This window comes from Emys orbicularis, chromosome 22 (genome assembly GCF_028017835.1).
Source record: "Emys orbicularis isolate rEmyOrb1 chromosome 22, rEmyOrb1.hap1, whole genome shotgun sequence".
NCBI lineage: Eukaryota > Metazoa > Chordata > Testudines > Emydidae > Emys > Emys orbicularis.
Window position 1 is genome coordinate 23,880,696 of NC_088704.1, and position 24,867 is coordinate 23,905,562.

At 44.5% G+C, this 24,867-nt stretch overlaps 1 protein-coding gene across 1 annotated transcript; it reads left to right on the top strand.

Annotated features, from left to right (window-relative positions):
* Positions 1–363: 363 nt before the first annotated feature.
* ERRFI1 (ERBB receptor feedback inhibitor 1) lies at positions 364–16,504 on the top strand. Its single transcript, XM_065421241.1, has 4 exons — positions 364–467; positions 12,087–12,282; positions 12,395–12,471; positions 14,315–16,504. Exons 2-4 carry the CDS (start codon positions 12,161–12,163, stop codon positions 15,511–15,513), a joined length of 1,398 nt encoding a protein of 465 aa, XP_065277313.1. The 5' UTR covers positions 364–467; positions 12,087–12,160; the 3' UTR covers positions 15,514–16,504.
* Positions 16,505–24,867: the final 8,363 nt, after the last annotated feature.

Here is a 24,867-nt window from a genome sequence, read left to right on the forward strand (position 1 = left end):
GGGCTGGCTGTGCAGGGCGCTGCACAGAGGCAGTCCATGCAAGCAACTTGGCGCCGAGCAGGACAGTGCTGTAGCGGGAAGAAGAGGGCCAGACGAGGAGGCAGCCTGCACAGGAGCCGTTGCCAGCGCAACCCTCCGCCCGCGCAGCTGCACGTGCCACTGGCCGACCACGCACCGGCGTGACCCTGTCTCGCGCACGTCAACTTGCCTCGGAATCGCACCCCCGCGCGGCGCCCGCCATCGCCCCTTTAAGGCTTATCTTATCTCCGAGCCCGTGACGGCGGGGGGCGCGGCCCGGCCGGGGGCGTGGTCTACAGTGTTGGGCCAGTATAAGAAGGGCGGCAGCGAGCCGCGGGCGGGCAGAATTTACTTGGAACTTACTAGTGGGGCACTCGGGGTCTGAGTGTGGCGCACGCGCAGTGTCCCCCAAGGCGGGCAGGGATATGCGGAGCCGGGGCGCCGTCTGGGTGAGTGATTCCCGTGGCTGCGGCGGGAGGAGCCCCCAGCGGGGCGCTCCAGGGCTGCCCCACCAGCGACCCCGGGCTCGGCCCCCACTGCTCCAGCCCCCGCTCGCGGGAGCGCTCGTTGCCATGGCAGCTGGGCCCTACTGTGAGGCGCGGGGGCCTCTGGCTCCTCGAGCCTGCGGCCGCCGGGACTGAGCAGTCGCGGCTCTCGGGGAGAGGCCGCTCCCGCAGCGCGGCGGGCCTGGAGCCTCCGCGGGCAGCCGAGCGAAGGCGCGTCGCGCCCCGCGGCTGGCAGGGGCTGCGCGCGTTGTCCGGGCGATGCCAGCGCGCTTGGAGTGGGTGAGCCGCGGCGCCGGCAGAGCAGCTCCCGGGGCCGGCAGGACCGTGACTGGCGGGTTAGTCACGCACCCGTGGCTCGGGCTGGGGCCGCAGCTGTGCGGAGGCGTTTGGGTGTTTTCAGGTGCACCTGCCAGCCCGGTGGGGCGGGACTGGTGACCAGGCAGCTGTCGGGGGAGGGGAGGCTGAAGCCCGAAGTGCCCAGCTGCTTCCGGGCCCCTCGAGACAGGCGGCGCTCGGCGCTGCGGGTCAGGGACGGTTTAACGCGAGGGCTCTTCAGGGTCGGTTTTTATCCTGGCTCTAGCAGAGCGTATTTGGCTTCCCACAGGCTGGACTGCGTCCTAGGGCTAAGAGTCTAGAGATGCCGGAGCTCTTAACTTTTTTTTATAATTTGTACTTTAAGTCACTGGTTCTCAAATGTCATTGCACCGAGACCCCCTTCTGACAACACAAATTACTACATGACCTCAGGAGGGAGGACTGGAGCCTGAGCCCCACCGCCCTGGGCTGGGGGGCCAAAGCTGAAGCCCAAAGGCTTCAGCCCTGGGCAGGGGGTATGTAACTTTGGCCTCCTGCCCAGGGCTGAAGCCCTCAGGACTTGGTCTTAGACCCCAGCAAATCTAACACCAGCCCCAGGGACCCCATTAAAGTGGGTTCATGATGCACTTTATGGTCCTGACCCACAGTTTGGGAACCCCTGCTTTAAGTGCTCCCCTAAGTTCAATTACAGATACTGGGATCATAGCACAGCTTGGGGCCTGTGACTAAAACTTTAGCTCCAAGTTCTCTGGAAGGCAAGGGAAGTCTTTTAGTCAGTCTTAACCATTAATTGTTTACCTTATTTCAGACTAGTCACAGTGGTCCTGAAAGAAAAAAATTAAGTTTGTAATGATATGTTATAGGACAAACTAAGTTACAAAATCACCTAACTTTTGAGTCACCTGCCAGTATTTGAAGACGAGATGTTTTGGGTCCAAAAATTAGTGATTTTTACTTTTGTTGATCCAAAAAAGATGACACTTGTCTCCTTTCTACCCTTGCTTCTCTTGTTCATAATTATTACTCTAACTTATTATTTAATAAGGTATTCAAGTGGAATGGTTAACTAAATATTTGGATTTTAGAATGGGATGGGGAGACATTTTCCTGAGAATGTTTATTATTTAACCTGGCCTCATACTAGATGTTATAGTGCTATTTGAGCATACTGCAGGCAATTTAATTACATTAATTTTGCCAAGTAGTAAAATACACAGTATATAAAAGTTCCAATTTTAAGCCATGATCCTACAAACACCTAGGCATATGTGTAACTTTACTCACATCAGTACTCAGTGACTTCAATGTGCTTAAGTATTGCACCAGCATTGAGGCCCCCATTCTTCATCCTAAAATTTTGTTGGCACATTAACAAAACCTTCTGTTCTGAATGAAGAAACTGAGCCAGAAAAAGATGATTTATTTTTGTTTCTTTGAAAGCTAGTAATTGAAATTGCAGGTACAGCTTTACATGAATTTGCAATTGACCACTCTATCACCAAGCCGTAGAAGTTACAGAGAAAACAAATGTATAGTTTAAAAGTCTGCACCAATATGTACACTTTGTAAGCACCATAGAAAGGAAGTTTTTTTGGAATTTAGTTTTATAAAAACTAGTTACACTTTACACTTTTACTGTCTAACTTATTGCAGCACACTTTAATGTGGCTAGTTATAGGTCTAGTATTTCCATTACACACTTCTGTTTTCAGGAGTTATAACTCTGCCATAATTTTTTCCCCCTGGACTGAACCATCAGAGTGGGTAGTAGCAACTTTTTCCTTCTAGTTGATTTGTTAACCTTTAAATAAACTGAAAGCATTTTGTTGGTTCAGATGCTTCCTTTTGCATACTAATTTAAGATGACTTAAATTTTCTTAATCAATCTAGCTCTCAATATGGGCTCATGGTTTTGTTTTTGTTTTTTCAAAATAGCCCGTTTGTAATGTTCAAAACCAAAGACAGCACTGTACACTTTATGTATAACATATATCTTCATTCTGTACACTTCCTGTGAATGCACACTACTCTAATTGCACAATATGAATGGTGTATAGTGGCTTTGAAACGTCAGTGGTCTCATGTAACTTATCCACAGCTCGAGAGTTCTTAATAGTATAATTTAACCATGATCTGTTATTCCTGGTCTGCAGGTAAGGATGGTATATTGGATGGCAAAGGCTCTGAGAGTCAAGGTCACTGGCAGACTTTTGAATCTTTGTCATTCCATGGTACGATGCTTGAAGGATGCAAACCAGTGTTCAGAGGCACTCTTTCCACCAGCTCCGAGTGTTCTTCTCATCTGTGCTGCTACAGCTGCGCCACTAAAAGGCGCGCAGTGTAGCTGCTGATTGTTGGCAGGAGAGAGCTCTCCCACCCATAGGTGCAGACTCCGCGGGTGCTCTGGAGCACTGACAGGGAAAAAATGGTGGGTGCTGAGCACCTACCAGCAGTCCCCCTATCGGCACCTTCCCTTCCCTTCCCCCCAGCGCCTCCTGCCCACTGCCAGGCACTATGGATCAGCACCTCCGCCTCCCTCCCTGTGCCTTCTGCCCGCCGCAATCAGTTGTTTGGGGGGGGGGGAGGGGAAAGGAGGGAGAACATGGTGCACTCGGGGGAGGGGGCTGGAAGAGGTGGGGTGTGGCCTTGAGGGAAGGGCTGGAGTGGGGGCGGGGCCAGGGCAGAGCTGGGGGGAGTCGAGCCCCCCCCCCGGCACAGTGAAAAGTCTGTGTTTCTGCCGGCAAAAAACTTGTACCCCGTCAGCAGGAGGGTTCTCCTGCGGGCAAAGCGCTATTCGTTGGCAAAACTTGTCTTTTGAGGGGTGGGTTTTTTTAACACTATTTTGTCCTTCAGTTGCCAATATAGACGGCCTTTACCTTTTGAAGAGGTTGGGAATGCTGGATCTGACTTTCCTAATCTTGGCATAGGGAGGCAGGGGAGTGGGGGCTTGCCTCCGGTACTTATTGTGAGCTCATTCACATTAATTGAAGGGGTGGGGGAAAGGGGAGGAAGAGGAGAGTGTGAATCTTTAACAAAGACAGCCTTTGTCCCAAATACTGAATAGACACAGGAGTTAAAAACAAACCTACATTTTAAATAGCCAAACTGAAGTCTCCCCACTTTTAGTCTCTTTTGATGTTATTTTAGTACTTCCACAACCACCATAGAGTTCTCCAGGGCAGATGTGGTCTGCATTTCTTGTGTAGAAAACAAGCAGAATATTTTAACCAAGCCTCTCAGGCCTTCTTTATGTACCATAAAGAAGCTAAAAAAGGCCACAAAACCCATTTGTCTGTCCTTTGCAAGTTGCCTTTAAAATCCAAATAATCTAATAGGCTTTCATCAAGTGTGCCCTGGACAGAAAGCTGACAGGTTTCTTTAGGGCTTAGTTAACACCTTTCTTTTGGAGAGAGAAATTAAAGTTTTGACTCAAGACCCTCACCTTCCCTCCTTCCCAGCACATGAGGTATTGTAGAAGTGAAAAGTCTTAATTCTGAATTTCTGGTACAGTAATGTGGAATTTATCAAATTTAGTATAGTTATTTAGGTGTTAAGGTGTGTGTGTGTTTTTTTTTTTTTTTTAATGCGAGCTGGCTATATCCACTGTAAGACTTCATGATACTTATAGCAGTGGTTGTCAACCAGGGGTACACATACCCCTGGTAGTGGAGTGGGGGGCAGCAGTAGAGGTCTTCCAGGAGGTATGTCAACTCATCTAGATATTTGCCTAGTTTTACAGCGGGCTACATAAAAAGCATTAGCGAAGTCAGTACAAGCTAAAAATTCATATAAGCAATGACTTCTTTATACTGCTCTATCTACAGTATCAATGTTTCTCAACCGGAGGATGGGTTTAGGGCAGTTGCAAATGCAGGGCCTGCATTAGGGGGTGGCAAGAAGGGGCCCCATGAAGCTAAGATACATGCTGAAGCCCAAGCCCTGCCTCCTGGGGCTCCAGCGAAAGCCCCGCTGAAAGCAGAGCTGAAAGCAGACTCCTGAAAGGGATAGAGTAGTTGAGAAAGGTTGGGAACCACTGCTGTATACCAAGGCTGAGCATGAGACTGAAATCTGACAAGCAGAGGCAGGGCAGTCATTTCACTACTTAATTGTTAGTTTTTAGTCTGCAATTTAGAAGTTCCCCAAAATACTGTTTTTGGATCACCAAATTAAGTACAGTTAAACCTGGGCTAAGTCCCCTGTAGATGGCAAATAGAAAAGTCCCTTCAGTCTATCCAAAAATCACTTTCTCCCACAGCTGTTCTAGTTGCTTTAGCTGTTCTCCTTCTGCCACAACTTTAAGCTTCTGCACAACTCCACTTCTGCCCATCTCTGCTTTTATTTCTACCTATTGTCCATCGTTTTCCAAGCTGCTATTTGTTCCTTTGTCATCTTCACCCTACTTGCTGCCCTTTATGCTTTGATCAGTCTTCCTGTCTGTGTGCACCAAGCTACCACTCTCTTCACTCAAATCTCTCCCTAAAACATGATTCGTCCATGAAGCTTTTCAAGATTGATGAGACAAAGCAGGTGCTTGAGAGATCAGTTTGTCTAAGGGTTATCCAATATATTTTAAGTCTGTTTTGTTTATATAATGTTCCTAAAGATTGATGCTCATAGTTGAAAAATCCAAATAAAGGCTTGAATTTTTAGTCTGTGATTTAGATCACAGCTGTGGATTAGAGACTGTCTTGTTATTCTGAAAAGCACTGAGGACACTTATGGTGCTCTACAAATAAGATACAATTATGTATAAAACAAATGGTTTTAAACAAGCCATGTTGTTAGGATTGTTTGCCGGATGTGGGTTTCTTGGCATTATATAATGACCACTGGAGAAACTAGACTTTCAAAGCCTAATTACAGTATGCCATGAGTTTCAGGAAGTAGATTAAATAGTAACAGCAATAGGCTTTCTAATTAGGATCTGAAATGGTTAAATGTTAAAAACTGCACAAAGGGTTAGCTATCATTCCAAATTAACAGAAATCTCCTTCTAAAAGTATATTATAGGAGGAAATTACATCATATTGTCAAATAAGGAAGAGCTAAACTGAACGGATGACTTGTATGACAAAAATGTGCCCCTCCTATGAATTGCTTCTGAGATTCGTTAATGATACGTGGTGGCAAGGTGAGCAAAATTAGGTTAAGAACGTGTGTTCTTACTGCTTTTAAAGGAGCAATTTTTTTCCTTCTGAGAATGTATAGTAGATGGATGCGGCTTTTAACTTCTTATGTCATAGAGCAGTGTTTTTCAACCTTTTTTTGGGCAAAGGCACACTTGTTTCATGAAAAAAATCACGAGGCACACCACCATTAGAAAATGTTAAAAAATTTAACTCTGTGCCTATATTGACTATATATAAAGTAATTCTCTTGAATAGGAATCAAATAAACACAAAGAAAGTGTGACACCGGAGCTATTTATAGTCCTTAACATCAGTGGTGGGATTCAAAAATTTTAGTAACCAGTTCCGACATTCAAGCATGGTTTAATATTTTTTTCCCACGGCACACCAGGCAACATCTCGCGGCACACTAGTGTGCCGCGGAACAGTGGTTGAAAAACACTGTCATAGAGCATGATCAGCAGGTAGCATTACAGGGTGTAATCCCTGTCCAGGTTTTTTGTAGGCATTCAACAATTTTCACTGCAAATTGCATCCAATTCCATTACGTGTGGTGCATTCTTAAGGCACAGTTTGACCTCCTGTGCATATCAGAATGATTTGATACTCCTGAGGGAATTCTGTGATGACAAAATTAATAATTCTGTGCACCATATTTTAAAATTCTACCAGTTTTATTTGTCAATAAATAAATGCAGAGGCTCCAGCATGGCAGTGGGGAGCAAGGCCACTGGCTGCATGAAGGTGGAAGATCACCCTGCAGCCGCCCCACCCCTGGGACACGACTCAGCGGTGAGGCTGCATCTGACCCTGACACCGCACAAGGCCTGGGCCTGCCCCAGAAACATCCAGGGACCATGCCCTTCTGTGTCAGGTGTGGGGCAGGTAGGCTCAATCAGGCAGGATCCAAGTGTGGAGGGATTCAGTGTGGGGTGAGAGGATTCCGTGTGGGACAATCTGGGTGCAGGCAGTTCAGTGGGGGTCTAGGTATGGGGGGGATCTGGATGCACAGAGGCTCATTTGGCAGGGGATCCAGGTGCAGGGGCAATGGGACTGTGCAGGGGCTTCCAGATGAAGGTTGTTGGGGCTCAGCGGAGGAGTCTGGGTGTGGGGGTCTCAGCGGTGGGGGGGCGGATCTGAGTGCTGGAGAAATGGGGCTTGGTGGGGTGGGGTCTGGATGTGGGGGCTCAGGTTGATGGTTTGAGTGCAGGGAGCTCAGTGTGGGGTGATCTGGGTGTAGGGGTGGGGGGTCTAGAGGCTGGAAGTCTGGGTTCAGGGAGGCTCCAGATGCAGGGGTTGAGGTTCAGTGGGGTGGGGTTTGGGCATGGAGGGCCAGCGGGGTTCTGGATGTACCGGGTGAGGGTTGGCAGGGGAGTCTGAGTATGGGAGGTCTGGATGCACAGGAGTTGAGTGGATGTGGGAGCAGCTCCCTGTACAGTGACCCCTCCCCCACAGCTGAGGAGTGATGGGGGCAGGAAGCAGGGGAGGATGTTGAGTTTCCTGCAGCTGGGGGAGGTTTCTGGGGGTTGGTCTAACACAGCCCTAGCTACTTCTTGCAAGGGAAGAGAAAGTCCTGTCCTCTCCTGCCTCCATCCAAGCTAGGACTAGCAGCTGATCCTGGCTCAGGGTAGGAGCCACTGGTTGGGGTGCCCCAGTCCCGTGGTGATTTACCTCTCAGCTGGCTGCTCTGGGTGCCTGAAATGTTGTACCTGTGCTGCTAAGGAGTGGTGCATGACTGCTCTTGCAGCTTCCCTTTGCTTCCCTGTCAGTCATTTTTCTGTGGGGAAGCAAAGAAATCTGCGGGGGACATGAATTCTGTGCATGCACAGTGGCACAGAATTCACCCAGGAGTAATTTGAGTACTGTGATGGTGATTGCCTGACAGTAATGCCAATAAATAAATAACTGAGGTATCTAAATGTTCTATAGCTTTCAGAAAAAATGGTTGATAAAACATTGCTGCAAGATCACAACAATAGATTGAGTTGGAGCTGAGAAATGGAAATTCACATTTTAATTTCTGTTCAGATATGAAAAACAAATATTGTAGCTGCAATGTAATTGTAGTATGTGCATAGATTTTTTTTTTCAGAAGGAGAGTTGCTAAAAAAAAATCTACATAGGGCATGCCATATATTGTATGCTATCGTAACATCCAAATATTTATACTTGTGGCAATATGGTCTGGGAAGTATGTTTTTAAATTTAATTCTCTCCTTGTACAGTTACATTGCTAACCAAACTGCCACAAACTCATTATTTTGCATTGCTTTAGCTTGGGTCTCCCGAGTTTAGTGATTGAAGCAAGAACTAATTTGTAGTTTTCCTTTATAGTAATTTAGCTTCTTGACTAGATACAGGCCTGTGAGGACCTGAAAATATTATAATTTGTGTATCTTTCTAATCACTTTAGTCTATGCAAGTAGGGTTTATCAGCATAACTGGGGAAACCCATTGTGAAAACCAAACTTGCTAACTCACTCATTTGCACAACAAACATCATAAACCAAGGAAATGGTAGTTTGGTTACTTTGATAAGTGCAGTTTAGCTTTATTTATGGTATGGATAGTATATCCTATTATATTTTGTAAAATGAATTAAATTGTCATGTGATTTCATGACAGTACAATATTTTATTAAATCTTTGCTAATCCACAAACTCAGTAACTGTCACATGATAACCCCAGCTTCTCTGTAAAATGAGTTTCTGCTGCAAATTGATGTTGGTCATAAATCCATGAACAATACTGACTTTCAAATGTATTCCTCAGTAACCTTATTGAGAGTGTACCATCCAAAAGCAAGAGTTAATGCAGCTGTCTTTCATAGATTCTCAGGGCTTGCTCTTTACTAAGCTTCAAGTTCACAATGCTAAGCAGTTTGCTACGTATTTTAAAATAGTAGCACAAACTCTTTAAACCCAGGGTGCAAAAAGGTAAAACTGACTTGGTAGTAAAGAAGAACATGCAGTTATGTTGCCCTTTGCTTCCCCTCCTACTCGCACTTCAAGAACGTAGGAAGCTGGGACAGTTTCATAACAGTCCATTCACATTTCCCTATTGAAATGTAGAGGCAGGTCACCTTCTGTGAATTCACAAAGAGATTATTGTTAGAAGTGAGTAGGCTTTATGAATGTACAAATTGTCTTTATTTTTTTAATTCAGAAAACTAGGTGATGGAAACAATGAGAAGTACCTTTTTGAGTGTAATATTTAAGTGTCTATTGAAATGGAAGTTTAGAACTCCAAGGGGATTTCAGAGCAGGCAATAGTTGCACAATCACTCTGAAAGCTGAGATTTAGACAGCATTTTAGGAGGTTGACACACACACTAATTACTACTAGTGGTTTTGGCATGGGAGCAGGTGGAGGCTGGTCCTCTTACAATCCCTGCAGGCTTTTTCATGTAATCAGAGCAAGCACTCTACTCTACATGTGCTTTCAAACTATTTAAACACCAGTCTCCTTCCTATTTCATCTTGTTTTTTTAATACTGCAACAGACACTTTCTCTGTGGTCTTGCCGGTTGTTGTAAGCACAATAAGGTGAAAACACTGGGGTAAATCAAATCTAGTGTGAATGCTTGGACCCATTCTTAGTATTTTAGCCTACGGATTATTTTTAAACTACATTTTCTAATTCTTGCCACTTCTAACAACTTAACAAGTGTGAAGTAGCTAGTAAATTGAGCCCTTACCTGTCCTCTAGGCAACAAGTGAAGACTTAAAATGTTGACACATATTCATGACATAAGCAGTCAAACTCCAATTGGAACAAACATTTCTAGTTTAGGACACTTGCCCAATGTGATATAAATTGGCATGTCTTTAATGCTACATGAAACTGAGTTTGAGGATCAGTGTCCTACTTCAGTCTCAGCCCCGTAGTGGATAGCCCTGTCTGTGCTTGTACAACTGAAAGAACGAGAGGTTAATACTTTAACTGGGGTCTCATCTATCTTTAACTCATTTGCTAGTTATCAGCTAACAGAATGGCTTTAATCACTTTCTGGAATTACATATCCATGTATTTCTTAAAGAAAATTTTAATCTTATTGGTTGGTAACCATTCAAACATGTTGATTTGGAACTAAATATAGCCTTTACGCTAAATTTGGTACTTTTTGCTAACCAGGAGGATACACTGTAGCTATGCAAGTTTATTTAAGCAGCTTAACTCATTTTATTCAGGTTAATAATAGCTTTTACTTTTTTTAATATATGCCTTAATGTAAGTTATCATAATTTCAAATTTAATTTTAAATTGGCTTACTTTTAAAAACAAAAATGTATTAAACAAAAATGTTTTTTTATTTAATTTTTAAATCATAGATTTTTATCCACCCTAGCTTCCATTGTTTGAGGAGTGTCTCTAACTTGATTTAGTGGTGTAAGAATTAACTAGATAAAGTTAAAAATAAATGCTGCTTTGTAGTGTGTCTCATAGTTAAGAAGTTTATAGTCTATTTCAATAGAGTATCTATGAAAAGGGAAAAGCTGAAATAAAGATATATATTTTTTTAAGACCATGGTGCAATCCTGCCATAGAAAAAATGGCAGAGTTCGAGTCTTGCACAATTCCAGCAAAGCTGATGTTCTCCCTTCTAAATTCTGGCAACATGTCTGACTAAGAAACGCTTGGGTTGAGGGAGAAAGAAAGAAACAACCTGCATTGATTGCATTGATGCAAATGTGTGCATGGCTATTCATGGTTTGTAAGAACTTGTGCACAAACTGGCTTTCTCTAGACAGAGAACAGGCAGGTTCCTTACTTATTCTTGAACACGCTTTCTAGGGGATGGAATAATGAAAGGTAGGGGAGGTGGGAGAGAACCAAACTAATCAACAGTACAGGGTATTCATTGTGTATCCCTTAAAAAGCATGCCAGAACATGATCTGGTCCCTAACCCATGTCTGGTTTTACTTTTTGGAGAGAATTTCCTTTCAAGTACCCAGTGATGTGGAGTATAACAGATCATGTTCAGTAAACATCTATCTATCTCTTCATGATCATGTAAATGTCATCTTTATCTTGCCCTAAACAGTACACTGTACTCCTTGAACAGGTAAAGGGTCTGTTCTAAAGTGATTTTAGGGCATTTAGTGTCTGTATTCAGGTGAGGAGACTGAGGTTCTCCTGCCTTGTTCTATTTAATCCTCCTCACTTTATGCAGTTTTGGTCCACTGAGTTGCAGTTTCTCCACTGTCCAGAATGTACAGCTGATCTTTCAGAAATTGGGGGGGGAGAGTCGGTGGATTCACACAAGCAAAACCTTGTAAAGCAGCATATTCCATATATTACAATTTCTAATTGAATTTCAAGTGTTTGCCAGAACATCTGTTTCCCAATGTGAATGTGTCTACTAAACTATTGTGCACACATTCAAAACAGGCTTCATAGAAAAGGATGACTCTACTTTGTTTAGATTTGCTCAACCCCATAGCTTGGAACTGTTGTGGGATACATGCTAGCAGGAAACCTTGTGAGACTGACAAATGAATTTCTAGTAGCTAACACTTAAAGTGATTATTCAATATAATGATCTTATCTGAAACACTTGTGAAGTGATCAAACCTTTGATTTAAGCAGTCACTTTATATTCAGTCTATTAGAATGAGTCTTTGACAAGATTACATTTGAAGTCAGGCTCTTGTGCTTCGGCTTCCTTTTAGGTTAAAACCCTTGGCAAAGTGACTCCTTATCACAATAATACAGAGGGAGGTTTGTCTAATACGATGTTATACAAAGATTTGTATGTTTTGGCAAAATTGGTGTGTCTGAGTAACTGTCAGTATGTGTACAAGGTCTGAATTTGCTGGCATAAAACTTCTGTTCATCACCTGTTTTACTGAAACTTGAAAATCTTTGGATTGATGTTTCCCCCAAAATGAACTCTTACAGAACTTATTCTAATTGTTGTATTTGTTTTTACAGTCAAAAGTGTTTGCCCTTCTGTTTCTGTGATGTGTGAAATATTTCCTTCTTTTCAGCAGGTGTTTGGGCCAGAGGGGCCCTCGCACAAAGGAGTCACTGTAATTCAGAGAGTTGGGTGGCATTTAAAATGGGAGACTCACTCATGTTTGCTTAGTGGTACTTACACCCTCCTTTCCTCTGAAGGGAATGAAAGCTGCAGGATACCTGGCCAGAACTGTGGATTTCTAAAGTTTGGCGACATTGCAGAGCAAGGCACAATGTCAACAGCAGGAGTTGCTGCTCAGGAGATGAGCAGTCCATTAAAGACTGGATTTCTCCACAATGGCCAAGGCATAGGGAGTCTGAAAACCTGCTGGAGTGGCCACAATGGGTTTGAAAAGTAAGTGGGGAGAATTAACTTTGCAGATGGATTTGAGAGTTCTTACCAAGCATGTGACATAGGTGGACCCAATAACTGGTTCACTTACTTGGAATATTTTTTTTCTTTTCAGGACTTTTTTTAACATGGAACCTATAGCGATGGCATATAATCTGAATCCATCAGCACAGCAAAATTGTACATCTGTTGGTATGTACACTGAAGATTCTGAGATGTATTGATATAAACTGTTTAGTGGAAGTGGTTTTGGAGAAAATCTGTCCCTTTTAATATCTACAGTAGGAGAGACTTTCTGAATTTAGACACCAGGCTGCCCTCTAGTGACAGAATTTAAACACTACTTTGACTCCTTCCAATGTATTTCTGACTTTTTGCCTAGTATCTTAATAGTATACTTGTATTTGTTCTGAGGAAAATATTTAGTGTAAGTGTGTAAGAAGCTGAGTGTTGTCAGATATTTAGCAAAACCTGCTCACAAGGATAGAACTCGGTGGAAATAGTTGCAAAGTGGTTGGGGCAAATCAACTGCATGTTAAAACACCTATCCTGGAGATACAGCCCTGTTTTAATGTAAGTTGTGCCATGGGTCTCTAATTGTCTTACTTAACTGGAGCACTGCTATAATACAAGTCTTATATATATATATATATATATATATATATATATATATATATATATATAACATAGTGTTGAATATTCTCCCTTTGATACTCCTGAGGGAATTCTGTGCCTAAAAATTATGCACACAATATTTTAAAATTCTGCAAAATTCAGCAAATTTTATTTGTCAATAAATAAATGTGGCTCTGGCATGGCAGTGGGGCGCACAGGAGGAGCATTGAAGTGGGAGATCACCCTTAAGCCCCCACCTTCCCCCAGTACAGAAACTCGGCAGTGAGAGGCTGCACCTGACCCTGACACAGTGCAAGGACTGGGCCTGCCCCAGAAATGCCCCAGGGCCCTTTCCCTCTGTGACAGGTGCACTAGGTGTGGATGGGCAGGCTCAGCCCAGCAGGATCCAAGTGTGGAGGGACTTAATGTGGGGGGATCCAGGTGATGTTTCTGTGGGGCAATCTGGGTGCAGGTGGCTTAGTGGAAGATCTGAATGCACAGGCTCGTTGAGATGTTCCGGTTGCAGGGGCAATGGGACTCAATGGAGATCCAGGTGAAGGTAGTTGGGGCTCAGGGGGGGGTTTGGGTGTGGGGAGATGGGGCTTGATGGAGTGGAGGTCCAGGTGCAGCTGGTGGGGGATCAGTGGGGTGGAGGTCTGGGTGTGGAGGACTCATTGGAGGGATCTGAGTGTAGGGAGGTAGGGCTTGTCAGGGTGAGGGTTCGATGGGCCTGCTTAACGGGGGAGCCCCAGCTGCTGCTGAGGGGACACCGCATGCCATTGCACATACTAGAAAGCAGGAAGACTCCCAGCACACAGAAGGGGAGCACGACTGGCAGTAGGACACTGGAGGCAGCATTCAGCTGCAGAGTCGTCAGAGCCAAGACACAGCCTCCTTCAGCTGGGCAGCTCTGCGCTTGCAGAATGAGGGGTGGGGCAGTGGCATGTGAGGCATGGGGGCACACAGGGTTACATCTGTTTGGAGGGGGGCAATCCCCCCCCAAAACTGCGACCATTGTCACCCTCTCCCTCCCCCCCCCCACCCCCCCGCTTCCCTGCAGTTTTCTGCAGGGAAACACAGGAAATCTGCGGGGGGAGGAGGGGCATTTTCTGTGGGTGCACAGTCTTGCAGAATCCCTCCAGGAGTACTCTGAGGATGCATGCTGTGAGGCTTGCTTAGGAATGGTGCAGTGTGCTGTGTAAAGCAAGCTATATGTAGGAGACAACAGCTGGCTGTTCATAAATATATTGTTATGCAGGTGTGTTTTGGGATTACTGTAGTTAAGAGTTTTGTTAATTAAGGTATTAAGGGTGCATTTTTCCTAGTGCTGAATTGGGGGCAAATGAATGGCTAGATCGTCTGCCATAAATTCGTGGTGGGGATGTAGATGGACATTCTTAACTTTATTTTCCCATCCTAGGGCACATTTCAAACCCTGTACCAACAAATGGCTACTGCTTTACTGAAAGCTGTGTCAGGGTCCCACCTCAGAAATCCAGCCCATCTTCTCTTAGTCCCAAAAGTGAGAAGCTTAGTTCAAAGCATGAAGATCATCTTGTTCCTAGTTTCAGCAAACTGTCGGTAACTTTGGGCTGTGTTTCTGACGAGATGCCTCCTCATACACCAACAAAGAGTGGGCCACCTCAGTTTTCTTCTGCATCTTCCAATGACCGCAGCTCTAGGCCACTACCTCCACTGCCCATTTCTGAGGACCTCTCTCCAGATGATGTCGATAGAGAGGTGGAATTCTTAACGAGTTCAGACACTGACTTTTTGTTAGATGATTATGGACTTCCTCCTTTTAAATCCAGTGCTCCAAGTAGGCGGAGCTTTAGGGGCTGCGGACAGATCAATTATGCCTATTTTGATGCCCCAGCAGGACCGAAATCAGAAGATGCCAACTCTACAACTAACATAAATGGATGTACACAAACCCCATGTCCTCCTCCACAACAGCAGCATCGGCGTTTACGAAGGTCTCATTCAGGGCCAGCTGGATCGTTTAATAAACCAGTAGTGAGACTATCTAGCCACTTAAATAGGGCTTCTCCCAATTCTGATGAAGACAAACCAGAGGTCCCCCCTAGGGTTCCCATACCTCCTAGGGCGCTCAAACCGGATTATAGAAGGTGGTCAGCAGAAGTCGCTTCTAGTGCATACAGTGATGAAGACAGGCCTCCCAAAGTGCCCCCGAGAGAACCTTTATCACGGAGCAATTCCCGTACACCGAGCCCTAAAAGTCTGCCATTGTACCTCAATGGGGTCATGCCTCCCACACAGAGCTTTGCCCCTGATCCTAAGTATGTCAGCAGCAAAGCTCTACAAAGACAAAACAGTGATGGATCTGCGAACAGGGTCCCTTGCATTCTTCCCATTATTGAAAATGGTAAGAAGGCCAGTTCAACACACTACTATCTGCTGCCTGAAAGGCCTTCATATCTGGACAAGTATGAGAAGTTCTTCAGAGAAGCAGAAGAAATCAGCTCAAGCGCAGAAGTGACGTCCTGGTCTGGTGACTGCACCACAGCTGTTGCCACAGCAAAGCAGGACTCAGAAGCTAGAATGGACATGGTTGGCCCCGTGAAACGAAAACACCTGTCTTATGTGGTTTCTCCATAGATTCTTGGAACATGATTCACAATAGTTGCTTAGGATGGAGTAGATCTTAACCATGTTGCTAAGTTTGAGATCCAAGGAAAGGTTCTCAAATAATGAAGTAATAGAATTCTTCCCGTTTCAGCAGAAAAGTGGAGTATCAATGGTAAAGTCATCTTATGCTGCATATCTCTCTGAATTGTTTGTCTGGACTAAGCCTGTCTTGGTCTGTATAATGAAGACTGTAAAGCGTTTATACAAACATATGGAGTAACCATAGCCACGTTGGCCAGTTATACACTATCCTAGAGTAATATATTTTGTAAAGGCATATTAAGAAAAAATCCAGTTTTGATATCTAAAACCAAAATCAGGGAAGAAAGTACAGTATTTGTTATATCACAGGCATTTCCAAAATGATAGGCGTGGCATTTTAAAATCTTTTGCAGAAGATGGCATTGCTGGGAACAAACCCTGTTCTCTTTAGCTAGGATGTGCTAACCTGGCTAGAAGGAAATTAAGTAGATGTCAAAGACTTGGAAGTGTATTGGAAAGTGTTTAGACTTGTTTTTTAATATCTCCAATATTTTGAAAACTTAGTAGGATATAAGTAGAATTTAGTGAAGTAGCTTCCAACAGGGGTTAGACTTCTGCTTTTTTTTTATGGTGCCTCTTGGATTCTTTCACCCACTAACAGGTAAATCTGCCAAATTCTGCCACGTGCCTAACAGAGACTTGGACCAGCTACTGCTAACCTTCACCCATTGTTATCTCCTTAAGGGGTCCAAGGAATGCATGTTAGTGCCCTAAAATTGACAGGGGAAAGAGATCTATCCATAATTGCTAGTAAATGGTCAGCAATGACTTCATCCTTATCTAGTATACAAATTTCTGACTGTATTATAAACAGAAACACAACACAAGCTGGTCTTGTGTTCTGGTTTCTATTCAGTATTTTCTGGTTGTGTGGTTTTTGTTTGTTTGTTGGTAAATTAAACATGATTCCATTTACAAACCGTGTCAGTCACATCTACCTTTGCTTCAAATACTGCTTCTTTCTGTTTCAGTTTCCCCCCCCCCCCCAGTCTGCCTCACTGTTCCATTTAGGTCCGGGGAGATGCAACACTTGTGCATTAGCTGTTTCTTGTGCATACTTCCACATATTTATCCTTTTATAGATAAGCACAGGAGAAGAGGTGCTCATTAATGGAGGTCCATTACTATAATGTTCTCCTCCTAATAGAAATGAACAAGCTGTTTACAGTTTAAACTGCTGAATGAGCTATTTGAGCTATTTTAAAGCTTACTTATGTTTTAGTACAAACTAAATGAAGGTGAAATACATGCTATAGAAAATGCACTGATATTTCTGCATCGTGTACAGTATTGAACAAAAGGATTTTATTCACTTTGTTTTATTTTGAATATTGTCATGTCTTGAATTTAATAAAGTTATAATATACTTATTTATGATACATGTAATGTTTCTTGATTTATTTGTGGTTTATATAAGTCTCATGCATTTTAGTTTTCAGTGTGGTTTTTCTAAAAGGAAAATTTGCATAAATGCAGACAATATTAATACAACATTTTAAGGCTTCACAGTTAACTTTTGCAATTCTTGATCTAATCTTAAGGTTCCTACAGCAGTGTTTAAATAATTAAATAAATTAATGGAGATATCCTATTTCCTAGAAATGGAAGGGACCTTGAAAGGTCATCGAGTCCAGCCCCCTGCCTTCACTAGCAGGACCAAGTACTGATTTTGCCCCAGATCCCTAAGTGGCCCCCTCAAGGATTGAACTCACAACCCTGGGTTTAGCAGGCCAATGCTCAAACCACTGAGCTATCCCTCCCCCGTTTACTCATTCATGCTGCATACCATCTTCTGTTCTGGTTTCATTTCATTGTGTAGCTTTGCCAGCCTATTTTAGGGTGTGTCTAAGTTATGTTGGCCAATAAGATGTGCCATAAATTCATGATACACAGACTATCAAGATCAGTAAACCTATTATTATTGATTGTTTCCGGTAGCACCCACAATGTGCTACCCACTGTAGCGAACACAAAAGAGCTCAGCAATGTTCCTGACCTGAAAAGCTCCGAGGCTAAAAAGTTCAAAAGTGGACAGAGGGAAGGTAGGGGAAGGGATGTTTTTTCTAGGTGAAATAAAGTATAACTCTATAATAGAACTAATTTTTCTGTTCAATAGGAAAGAAGCTGGCAGCATTGTTTATACAACACAAGACTTATCTTTTCAGGGCTCATGCACCAGGTATTAGAGAAAGTACATAGCAAGCAGTGAATAGACAAGCATGCAGATAGTCCCTGACTTAATGATCTTGTAATCTAAGCACTTTAGCTATTAAATCCAAATAACCCTGTGAAGTAGGCAAGTGATATTTCAAGATAAGTAGGGCCCGTGTTTATAGGGGTTCCATATCCCCTGAATTTCCACACCTAGGGCTTTTTATTTTTGCAACAAAAGCTAATTATTTAGCTCTTATGGTTAGAGAGACCTCTCCACCATTGCTGTAGCTCTGGTGGCATAGTGATTTTACCACAATCTCCTCTAACCTGTTCAGAGTTGTTGGTGCTATCATCAGGCTAGTTGCATATGTACTTGCAGGATCACTGAGTACCAGTGGAGCAGAGAAGAGAAATGTGGGTCGCTGGGCTTGTGCTGTCCCTAGAGCCCTCTGCAGTGAGGGTTGCTGTGGAAGCCCAGAGGAAAGATAAGTGGCTTTCAGGTAACCACTTGCCTCTATTGTCCAGTCCTATTGTCGTCTGCTCTGGACCCACCCAGGTGAGCCTGTTCCCCTGCTAGTTTGAGATCTACTGGAATACATCATCTCAGCAGTATTCCTGTGCTTGGGTTTCATACAGTCTATAAGAGCACTGGGGCTTTTGTGAATTCCTCTTGGGTAGAGTATGAATTTAGGAATTGCCGCTACAGCCTGTCATTAAAGTGGAGCTGTATTTAATCACATGCCTGAACACACCACATGTTCTCACGTAGCTTCCTGCAGTAGCTGACAAACCAGCTGCAACACCAAATTGCAGCTGGTTTTCAGTGCTGATTATCAGCCATGCTGTAGCCTAATGGGTGTCGCTTCACTAGAAATGTTTCTCCTTTTGCTTCACCCCCTCACCCTGTCTGCTCCACCCAAGCTGCATGACTAACCACCCCCTTCATGTCCTCCTCCCACTCTTGTCTCCAGGCCTTGTTCCATGTGGCCCCAGATACCTGGAAACGCCTCCCTAACCCAGTCGGTCATGCCTTCACCTTTTCTTTCAAGTCTCTCCTTAAAGCTCTCTGCTTCTGAAAGGTTTGAGAGCCTTAGTTCTGCCCTCAGTATAGGGTCCTCAGATGAACAAAATACAAAACTAAGGTAAAACTCAAATTAAGAAGCAGATATCTCTGTTCCCTCATAACACTGCTGCGGTTTGTCATACCAGTCTTTGGCTGTGCTATCGCTTTTGACTTATGAGTTCCGCAGGACAGAGACTTGGTCTTAATACTGACCTAAAGTGTCCAGCACACTAACAGAGTGACCTTAACTTACTTTATGAGAGGGGTAGCCCAGGCATCAGTAATTCTATTTTATAGGGGGCAAGAGAAATAACTTATGCTAAGAAGGATGCTGAATTTTAATCAAGCAATTAAAGTGTGGACTCGGAGGCCAACATTATAATGTTATGTGGTGTCCTTCATGGTAGTCATAAACTTTTTATTATGGTGACAGAAGCATGTTCATTTTCAGGTGCTTATAACTTTGTTTTTTGGGGGTGAGGGAAAGAATGGGGAAGGCAGAGAAGTCCTTTTATCCTCTGGGCTGAAATGTCTTCTGTTCATGTAGCCATGTCAATTTTCCTCCTCAAGCTGGAGGCTTTGTGTATGGGCCTGTTACACTTGCTTAGTAATGAAGTTTCGGAAGTTCCTGATTTTTGTGCATCTAAACTCTCTCTAATTTTCCTTTCACTTTCCTTTTCTCCCCCCTCCCACTCCCCCCCCCCGAATTTCCAACGTTTTGCATGGTTTTAGTCACCTAATTCCTCTTGGCTTTAACAGGAATTGCACACTACAAGCCTGTGTGACTCTAAATTTACAATCACTGGTGTCTTTCCATGATAGTGCAAACCCTTTCTCTCCTGAACTGCTACCATTCTTGTTTGACAACTGAAGCATAGACATTGGAGCTGAACTGCGTGAGCTAATAGGCTTTTTTTAATTTCATCAAGGACAGTGCTGGATTGTTCTATACAGAATGCTTTCCTGCTAAAAAGCTTTATGGTGGGGTTTCCCCAGGTACCCTGAACCTATTCCATGGCTTAATGCTTCTCCCTAGCAGCAAATTTAGGAAGGCACTGGCCAAGGAAGCAGGGAAATCTTTTGTGTACACCCCCAGATTGTGTAGGATTCCTGTATATTTTCAGGGGTAAATCCTGGGTGGGTCGCAAGTGATGTTTCCAGCTACTCCGATGAGTAATCAGCCTCTGCTACATGGGCAGCTCTGCAGGCTCCAGCCAGCAGAGGTTCTTCTGTTCATCCACTAGCACATAAGACTTGCACAAGCAAGATGTGATGCCTTGATAAGAGTTTCTGATCATCTGTTTGAATGTGCAGGGGTTGGGCAGCATGTATTCACCAGGGCAGAGATTGGCTGAGGTCAGTACTGTGTAAAAGGAAGCCCCTTGCTAGATGGGAAGGTCTGGTCAGGACAAGCAGATTGCAAAGTAGACCTGCCTAGAAATAGGGTCCTCTTCTTAACAGTTCAGGAGTATGCAGATTACAGCAAGGTGCATTTTAGAATGGAAGGAGGGGGGGATATATGAGTATGTATCAATACCACTGACACCTTCTTCAATAGCTGGGGTGACCTTATAAAAGGCCTTCTCTATGGATACATACTTAAGTGCTATACAATAATCTCCCAGTGGAAGTTTTGGAAGCCCCACTGTTTGATGGATTTGAAATCAGAAAAGGGAACTCTCCTGCACTGGCCCCTCTCAGATGGATTAGATGTGATTTAACATATTACTAGACTCCATGTCTATAGTTGAGGGATAATAAATGCTTCCGCCATTCCTCCAGAATCCCTGCCTCATTCATGAGGGAGACTGGGTTGCCTACCAGGTGACATATTGCTCTCACTTAACTATGAGCCCTTTCCCAACTGTATAATTTGTCATAAAGCAAATGATGCTGTGAATTCTCTGCTCTCTATGAGCTGAGGGGTGAAAACATTATCTACTACCTGGTCATAATGTTAGGCACCTTCTACCAATGGTTTTGGAGTTTTTTTTTTTTAACATCATGAAACGGAACCAAAGCAGAAAGTAAATCAGATTTTGGGAGTGCTGACTGACATTGTTCTAAACTTTCTGCAACATCTTAAAAATTTACAGCACCATTAACAATTAGCAATAACCTAGTGTTCCCAGGAATTCCTAGGTGGCAACAGGCACTGGTCCCATGGAAGTGCAATTACTGCAGGCCTCCATACCTGGAGTTCACATTTTCTTGTAGTATCAACCTCGGTTGTATTCCTGTGTAAAGATTTGGTGATGCAAATCCAGGTTGGAAATGAGAGAGAAATGACACCTTGCACAAAGATGCCATTTTGGATGGGTACATACCCTAATTGGTGGCAGATTCCTGTGGTATACATATCAAGGCAGCCTTGTCAAGAATTCAGGGTTATGCACGGGCTAAAAGCTTGGTCACGGTGTGTTTCTTTCTAGTGGATTAATAATTATTTTTATTACCAGAGTGCATAAAAGTCCTGGTCCTAGACCACAACTCCCTACCCCCTCCCGTGCTAGATTCTGCACACAGAACAAAAAGACTGTTCCTGCCCCTAAAGAGTTTATAAACTAAATATAAGAGAAGAGAAAACAGGTGGCTATACAAAGACAACTGGGAGTACAAGGATCATGTTCCTTTGGAGCTTGCAGCACAACATGAATGCTTGTCTCCCTCAGGCAAATGTCAAGAGGAAAAAGCTTAAACAGAGGATAGCAAAAGATGATGTGGCATGTTCTATGTAAAACTGACTCATTTTCTGGAAGCATTGTGTTCAGTTCTTGATAACATTTTCTAAGTGGTCATATTAACAAAACATAGTAGCTGAACGATTGTTTTTGGCAGCTGTTTTTCAGCTGTCATTTCCACAGGAAATTTAGTGCATGGTTTTAATTCTATCATATGTACTTAATATTGGTCAAATATAATTGCAAAGAATTCTAACTAGTAACATTGTGATTAGCCTTTGTATAGACTGAAAGAGGTGTTAACCTTCCCCCGCCACACACACCCATCCGGCATTGTAATTCTGGCCTTGCTTAATCCCTGCCCAAAATGCCTATTTTCATCCACACAAAACTTTTTTTTTGTGTGTGAGTCATACATGAAAGCCACACCTGGGGTTGCTCATAAAATGTTGTTGTATGACTTAAACACTGGGATGCACTAAATCTAGCTGTGGTTAATTTTGCAAAGGTGTTAGCTGCTTCAAATCTCAGATAGCAACGGTCATCAAAACTCTGGAAGCACTGACACTATTCATTTTTACACAGAATGATTCAGGCAACGTGAGGCGCTTCTTTGCTTAAAGTCTGCCGCTTCCCTTTGAGCCCAAAACATGTTATCACCTACACATTGTTACCAATCTTTCATTCTTGGCTCTAACAGTGTCCTATGGCCTTGGCTACACTTGCAGATGTACAGCGCTGAGAGTTAAACCTGACTTCGTGCAGCTGAGTAGGGAAAGCGCTGCAGTCTGTACACACTGACAGCTGCCCAGCGCACTGTCGTGGCCGCAATTGCAGCGCTATTGGGAGCGGTGCATTATGGGCAGCTATCCCACAGAGCACCTCTTCCCATTCTGGCGCCGTGGGTTGTGGGAAGGGGGGGTAGGTGCGGGGCATTCTGGGTCCTGTCCCAACACCCCGTGCTGCATCGCTTCGCATCCCAGACATCCCTTTGTTTCCGTCCACCTTTGGCGCCATCTTTCAACCGTTTCTGTGCAGCGCAATCTGTCTGCGGGAAATGGAGCCCGAACTGCTGAGGCGTATGCTGACGAGCCTTGCCAGCACGTCACGTTTGGCTGTCGAACTATTCCTTAAGCTCCAAAGTGAGAGTGAGAAGTCCGACGATGCTATCAAGCCGCGTAACACGTACGACACGAAATTGCTTGTGGCATTCACGGACATGCTCAGCACCGTGGAACGCCGCTTTTGGGCTCGGGAAACAAGCACCGAGTGGTGGGATCACATCGTCATGGAAGTCTGGGATGACAAGCAGTGGCTGCAGAACTTTCGGATGAGAAAAGCCACTTTCATGGGACTGTGTGAGGAGCTCGCCCCCACCCTGCAGCGCAAGTACACGAGATTGAGAGCTGCCCTGCCAGTGAAGAAGCGGGTGGCTATTGCAATCTGGAAGCTGGCAACTCCAGCCAGCTACCGGTCGGTCGCAAACCAGTTTGGAGTGGGAAAGTCGACCGTTGGAATCGTGTTGATGCAAGTTTGCAAGGCCATTAATCGCATCCTACTCAGAAGAACCGTGACTCTGGGTAATGTGCAGGAAATAGTGGATGGCTTTGCACAAATGGGGTTCCCTAACTGTGAAGGTGCGATAGATGGGACGCACATTCCTATTCTGGCACCACCCCACCTAGGATCCGAGTACGTTAATCGGAAGGGGTATTTTTCTATGGTTCTCCAGGTGCTTGTGGATCACCGTGGGCGTTTCATTGACATTAACACAGGCTGGCCCGGAAAGGTGCATGACGCACGCATCTTTCGGAACACTTGGCTGTTCAGGAAGATGCAGGCCGGGACTTTTTTCCCAGAGCGGAAGATCACGGTAGGGGAAGTTGAAATGCCCATTGTGATCCTTGGAGATCCCCGCTTACCCGTTAATGCCGTAGCTCATGAAACCCTATACAGGGAGCCTTGACAGCAGCAAGGAACGGTTCAACTACAGGTTGAGCCGGTGCCGAATGACTGTGGAGTGTGCCTTTGGCCGTTTAAAGGCCCGCTGGCGATCTCTGTATGGGAAGCTGGACTTGGCCGAAAACAGCATCCCCGTGGTTATATCCGCGTGCTGTGCCCTCCATAATATTTTTGAAGGGAAGGGTGAAAGCTTCACTGAGGCATGGACCTCCGAGGTTCAACACCTGGAGGCTGAATTTACACAGCCAGAGAGCAGGGCTATTACAGGGACCCAGCGCGGGGCTGCAAGGATTAGGGATGCCTTGAGGGAGCAATTTGAGGCTGAAAACCAGCAGTGATATCTGGTGCCCTGCACGGGAGTGAAGTGCAATAGTTCCAGTCTTTAGGAATCAGTGTCTGCTAAGCAGACAAGCAGATTTGCAGTGCCTGTTTATTTCTTGTGCTAAGGAGTCTTTTACTTTATGCAATAATAAAGAATGTTTTCAAAGCCAAAAAATCCATTTATTGAAAAGAAAAAAAAATTAAAAGAAACAAGGGGGTGGAGTGGGGAACAGTACAATCACAGATTCGCGTATGTCCTGTCTGGTGTGCTGTGCAGTGAGTGCTGCACTTCAGGATAGCTATACTGCATGGGGATGGGGGTTGAGTGCAGAGGGTAAGGGTCGTGGTTTTCAGGGCTGGGTGGTGAAGATACTGGTGTTGGAGGCAGTGGGTGACGTGAAGAACACGGAAGTTGGGGAAAGTGGGTTGGAGATGACAGTGGGGCACAATGGAAAAAGTTTTGGGACAAGGGCTGTGGGGGGGGGGGTGGCATTTGCATTTGCGGTACTGCTCCTCTTTCTGCATGGCTACGAGCTCCTGGATAGCATCTGCTGGGCGCTTTAGGATACTTATGAACCGATCAGTGCTTTGCTGCCGGTGCGCGGTGCTTTGCCGCCGGTGCGCTGCGTTTTCCTGGCGGATCCTGCTTTCTCTCTCCCTCCAGTTCTGTGCTTTCTCATTCTCTTTAATAGATTGCCGCATGTCTTCTTTGCTTTTTCGCAGTCTCTTCCTGAGTCTTTGCAGTCTCGGAGCAGGCAATAAGAGGGACGGCTGAGGTCTCAAGGTTGATGCAGCTGTATAGGCAAAATGCAACATTTAACAGAGGCAGCATTGTTTATACCAGACAGAGTAATAATTCCCCCTGCACTTAAGGAGTAGAAAACACACACGATCTACACAATAGCATAATTTTCCTGTCTGAAACAGAGCACACATAACCCACGGGAGCCTCAAAATGGTGAGTAAGGGGGACTGATTGTTTCAGGGCTGCACTGTCCTCTGGGTTTCTGTGCCTTGGGGAGAGCCAACAGCTTCAGGGGGCACCTACACTGAACACTGTCCCAACATTTTCCACAGGAGTTTGTCCTGGACGATATCTCG